The sequence below is a fragment of the Colobus angolensis genome, unplaced genomic scaffold (assembly GCF_000951035.1).
Source record: "Colobus angolensis palliatus isolate OR3802 unplaced genomic scaffold, Cang.pa_1.0 Scaffold25, whole genome shotgun sequence".
NCBI classification, from domain to species: domain Eukaryota; kingdom Metazoa; phylum Chordata; class Mammalia; order Primates; family Cercopithecidae; genus Colobus; species Colobus angolensis.
Window position 1 is genome coordinate 1,231,872 of NW_012115710.1, and position 5,660 is coordinate 1,237,531.

General features: G+C 50.4%; 1 protein-coding gene across 2 annotated transcripts in view; it reads left to right on the top strand.

The window, feature by feature from the left end:
* Nucleotides 1–881: 881 nt before the first annotated feature.
* The window catches only part of LOC105514658 (zinc finger protein 468), a 65,471-nt gene continuing 60,692 nt past the window's right edge, over nt 882–5,660 (top strand). Inside the window, exons 1-3 of one of the 2 annotated variants that reach the window (XM_011946166.1) lie at nt 882–929; nt 4,192–4,279; nt 4,401–4,655. In XM_011946166.1, coding sequence (XP_011801556.1) covers nt 4,473–4,655 — 183 coding nt within the window. In that variant the 5' untranslated portion in view covers nt 882–929; nt 4,192–4,279; nt 4,401–4,472. The remainder of the gene's footprint in view (nt 930–4,191; nt 4,280–4,400; nt 4,656–5,660) is intronic. The other variant, XM_011946167.1, reaches the window with a different exon arrangement.

Sequence of the window (5,660 nt, forward strand, 5' to 3'; positions counted from 1 at the left end):
GTGGCCGGATCTCAGCTCACTGCAAGCTCCGCCTCCCGGGTTCACGCCATTCTCCTGCCTCAGCCTCCCGCATAGCTGCGACTACAGGTGCCCGCCACCACCCCTGGCTAATTTTTGTATTTTTTTAGTAGAGATGGAGTTTCACCGTGTTCGCCAGAATGGTCGCGATCTCCTGACCTCGTGATCCGCCCGTCTCGGCCTCCCAAAGTGCTGGGATTACAGGCGTGAGCCACCCTGTCCTAATCAAAATTTTATTTAAAAAAAAAAAAAGAGAGAGACAGCGGGAGGGAACGTTACTTTGTCGCCCAGCCTGGCCAGGACTCCAGGCTCAGCGATTCTCCTGCTACTGCTTCCTGAGTAGCTGGGACCTCAGGCTCCCACGCCCACGCCCGCATCCCTGCTGTCTTTAAGCAGCAGGTAGTGACCTCACTCCTGCATCCCAGGCGGTAGCCCTAGGGAAGTCTCTGAAGCTGAGCACTGGTTGGCTGTCCCTCCCGAGTGAATGGAGAATAGAAAGGGAGAGGATTTCTATTCTGTCCTGTGGGCCGTCAGCATGAAATCGTACGTTCCACCCAGGCAGGGCTTTGCATTTTACATTCTGGTTTGCATCCTCCTTCCAGACTATTCCAGGGCTTTTGAATCATCCTTCTGCCTTCCTGGCTGCTCTCGCCGCCAAAACCCTGAGAACGGGCTGGAAGGAGGCTGAGAGACTCACAGGTCCCGCTCCGGCCCCGCCCTCTGCCGGTTCTAAAGGGCAAGTTCTCTCCGCTTCGCCCCCGCCCCTACCTCACCCAGGCCCCCGCCCACAGCTCACTCAGGCCCCGCCCACCTCGTTGGCTCCACCCAGGCTTGGTTTCTGTCTAGCGCGCCCAGATTCGCGCAGACCAGGAAGCGGATCCCGTGGAGTGACGGTCACACCGCGCCGGTGAGTTTTGCTCTGTGTTGCATTAAGTCTGCGCTCCCCAGGTCTCCGGTGCTTCTGTACATGGGATGTGGGGTCCCCGTAGACCTGGAAGTTCTCGTCTTTCTTCCTTCACTCAGAGCAAATGGAGATGTTCTCCTGGGAGTCCGGAAGTCCCTTCCTTTTAGGTTTAAAGTCCTCCTGAGGCTGGTCCCGTCCTCGGTCTTTCTGCTACATGGCAGCGTATACACTTCCTATGGCGTAGTTTTCCTGCTCAAAACCGTTTTTTGACTCCTTCCGCACTGCGCTTTTTAAAGTCCTCACCCGACAGGTGGATTCCCTCCCTGCGCGTCTCCCAGCCTCACCCTCGTCAGTTCCTGGAGCACAGCACCGTGACCCCAGCCCCAGGGAGGACGCGTTCTCTGTCTGGTCCGGGGATCCTGCGGATCCCACCCTTGTCCGAAGGCGTCGTTGCCCCCCACCTCCCTCCTCCTCATGCTGGGCCCTGCTGCTCCCCAGGTCTTCCCTCTGCAGTCACCGCTTGCCCTGAGCCCGCACTGTGGAGGTGCCTGGTGCCTGTCCTGTGATACGGGGTGTTCTTGCCTGCCCAGATCCAGCTCTTGGAAAATGCGCTCCTCCAAGATACAGGCGTCTTCCTCCAAACCCTCCTGTGATTGTGTGGGCCAGCGGGATCAGGAGACAGAGAGAGGGACTGAGAGAGCAGTAGAAAACCAGAGACAGAGAAAAGAAGAATGAGGAAGACCCATAACAGATGGCAAAGTAGAGGATGGTGAGGGATTTGCCAAGAGACAGCAAAAGTGAAAAAAAGATAAGAAAGCAGGAGGAGAAAAGCAACTGCAAACATGTAGAGAACAGCTAGATGTGCAGAGATGAAGGACAGACAGCAAGGTAGTGAGGGGCAGCAAAGAGGGAGGCTCAGAGTGAGAGAGAGAGAGGAGGAGGGATTTGGAGCCAGGGCAAACAGAGCAGAGTGGTGCTGGTGGCAAGGAGAACAGAGGGAGAACCACAGCAGGGAGGATACCTGGGGATCTGGGGTGCCAGATTGGGGACAGGGGGTTATAACAGGGAAGAGAGAATTTAACAGGGAGAACAGAGGACACGCAGAGATGGGAAAAGAGGCAGAAATCTATGGAGATTGAGGACGACCTAAAGCTTGGGGAGAAGGAGCAACAAGAGGTTAAATAAGTTGTGAGGATGGAGCCTGGGTAATTTTTGTATTTTTAGTAGAGACAGGATTTCACCATGTTGGCCAGGTTGGTCTCAAACTCCTGACCTCAGGTGATCCACCCGCCTCCACCTCCCAAAGTGCTGGAATTACAGGTGTGAGCCACTGCAGCTGTCTACCCATGTATTCTTGATTGAAAAATTTGCTTATGTCTTAGTTCTGACATAACTGACATAGCTGACCCTGTTTCCTTGTTTCCAAGGTCAATAGCTGTTTGTTTACACTTCTGCATTTTATAAATGTTACTGAGATTTCCTTGTAAGGAAGAATTCAGTGTTGGGTGTCAGTTTCATCAGAACCGTTCCAAAGAATTTCTTAAACCCAGGTAGGTGAAAGATGCTTCTCTAATTTTAAGGATGGAATAAGACCAACCCATCCCATTAGCCCTTCCAGGCCCCCATGTAAGAATTCAGGCACATCTTCTCACTCATCTCAGACCTTCTCAGGGTAACTTGGTGAAAATGTTTCCCACTCTGAGCCCCAGTGAGCCTCCCTGCAGCTTGGTGATGAAGGGCTAGACCAGAAAAGCTCAACCTGAGTGATCCTGACCCCTGAAATGATTGGCAAAATAGTGGCAGTGTGTGGGCATGGCTTTTTCTCTGGGAGAGGGGAGTGCCCAGTTGTAATTAGAATCTTCCATGGGATGCAGTAACCCAAAAATGAAAAAAAAAAAAAAAGTAGTCAGAAAAATGGAAGAAACAGAGTGGTAGACTCAGAAACAGAGACCATCTTCAGAGGCCTTTGTCTGTATGAGGATATCACAGCTACGTCTAAAGCAGGTCGTGTCAGTCCCTGGCGGGGAACCCTCCACCGGCTTCCCGTGTTTCCCAGGACAAAAGGCCAACTCCTCACTGTGGCTCCACAGCCCTGTGTCCAGGGCCCCTGCCAGTGTCCAGCCTCCTTCTGGGAGCTTGCCCTCATCTCCTGACTCCCTCTGCCCCGTCACATTTGCTTTTCTCTTCTTTCAAATATCAAAACCCTTCCTGTCTCAGGTCATTGTCCCTGCTCTTATTCTATGTTTCTAAATGAAGATGGCCCTGTCCCTTTCTCCTTCAGGTCTAGGCTCAGAGATGCCTCCCATGGCCTCCCACCCCCATCTGAAGTTCCCTCTGCCTGTCAGTCTGTATCACATTACTCAAGTTTTCTTATCTCTGTGTCAATCTTATCAGAAATGCACTTTTTTTTCCCCCAAACAGACTCTCACTCTGTCCTCCAGGCTGTGAGTGCAGTCTTGTGATCTCGGCTCACTGCAACCTCTGTCTCCTGGGTTCAACTGATTCTTCTGCCTCAGCCTCCCAAGTAGCTAAGATTATAGGTGTGTACCTCCACACCCGGCTAATTATTGTATTTGTATTTTATTTTATTTTTGAGTCTTACTCTGTCACCCAGGCAGGAGTGCAGTGGTGCGATCTCAGGTCACTGCAGCCTCCACCTTCCAGGTGCAAGAAATTATCCTTCCTCAGCCTCCTGAGTACCTGGGATTACAGATGCCCACGAAGCTCGGCTACTTTTTGTATTTTTAGTACAGACAGGGTTTCACCATGTTGGCCAGGCTGGTGTCGAACACCTGACCTCAAGTAATCCACCTACCTCTGCCTTTCAGAGTGCTAGTATTACAGGCATGAGCCACCGCGCCTGGCCCAGTTTTTATATTTTTAGTAGAGACAGGGTTTCACCATGTTGGCCAAGCTGGTCTCAAGCTTCTGAGCTCAAGTGATGCTTCCACCTCGGCTTCCTAAGTAGCTGGGACCACAGACACACAGACGTGCACCACCAGACCTAGCTAAGCTTTTGTATTTTTGGTAGTTTTCCTGAAGGGGAGCTCATCCCAGCCCAGCTCCCCACTGCTGCAGTGTGTGTGTGGGGGGGAGCTTCTCCAGGAGGGGAGCGGGAGTTTTCCTGTAGGAATTTTTTGTTCCTGGTGCACTGGGCAGCAGAAGGGACCATATTTCCTCAGGGTGGGGTCTCCTTTGTTTGTGTCATTGTGTTACAGGGAGGGGGTGTGTTGATTCTGAGCAATAAACAGCATATTTTTAACATTCAGGATTGATTTCTAAAGACTCTTGGTCCATGAGGAAGAAACTCGGAAGAGGAAGAGGAAAGCAAAGGAGTCAGGGATGGCTCCTCCTCAGGTGAGATGATATTCTCGGTGGATGGTTCTGTCTCCTTCCTTTCAGAAACGCTGGGCCTTGGAGTTGGGAATCTTCTCTGAGTCTGACAGGTTTGCTCACACTCACCCGTGCCTTCCCTCAGTCCCTCTCATCTCGCTTAGATTCCATCTCTCGTGACCCAGTGACATGAACTTGGGAAGAGGTGGCACTGGGCATGGGCCTGGGAAGGGCTCACACCAGACATGGATGGAGACGGGGTGAGGGTCCCGTGGTGTCAGTGCTGTTGGGCAGCGGGGATTATTCAGGGACCACATCTGGATGCACTGTCAGCTCTCTGTGGACCAGGATTAGAGCAGCTGCCAATGAAAGTTACGTATTAATGAGCACAAAGTACGTGGTAAATTCTAGAAAAGGAGACCAATAAAGGAAAACCTTTACTCCCTGATTTTGTACCACATTTTTAGGTAATTGAGTGAGTTACTGTGTTTCTGACTACAAAAATCTTACTAATTAGAATGGAAAGTTCATACATAGACATGAATAATACATGAATGATTCCTTTATTATTATTATTATTATCATTATTATTATTATTACTTGAGGCAGTATTTTGTTCTTGTTGGCCAGGCTGGCGTGCAATGGCACGATCTCAGGTCACTGCAACCTCCGCCTCCTGGGTCCAAGCGATTCTCCTGCCTCAGCCTCTGAAGCAGCTGGGATTAAAAGCATGTGTCACCACGCCCAGCTAATTTTGTATTTTTAGTAGAGACATGGTTTCTCCATGTTGGTCAGGCTGGTCTCAAGCTCCCGACCTCAGGTGATCTGCCCACACTGGTCTCTTAACATGCTGGGATTACAAGTGTGAGCCACTGTGCCTGGCCTATTCCTTCATTATTTTAAGAATATGAAATCAGTGTAAATAATAGGAGGAGATTCATTAAACTATTCTTAGCACATTAAGCTCATGAAGACGGTGGTGTTACTGTGGAGAGGCTTGTGAAACAAGTGTTGTTGGTAAAAATGTTTACAATTTTTCTCAAATATGAGAGTAGTATTTCTTTTTTATTCTAGAGGATAAAGCCATATTCTCATTTCACCTATTATTATTATATTCTGAAATGGAGTCTTGCTTTGTTGCCCAGGCTGGAGTGCAGTGGCATGCTCTCAACTTACTGCAACCTCTGCCTCCCAGGTTGAAGCGATTCTCCTGTGTCAGCCCACCTAGTAGCTGAGATTATAGGCATGCGCCACCACGCCCGGCTAATTTTTTTGTACTTTTAGTGGAAACGGCATTTTACCATGCTGGTCAGGCTGTCTTCCAACTCCTAACCTCAGGTGCTCTGCCTGTCTCAGCCCCCAAGAGTGCTGGGATTACAGGCACAAGCCACCGTGCCCAGCCCCA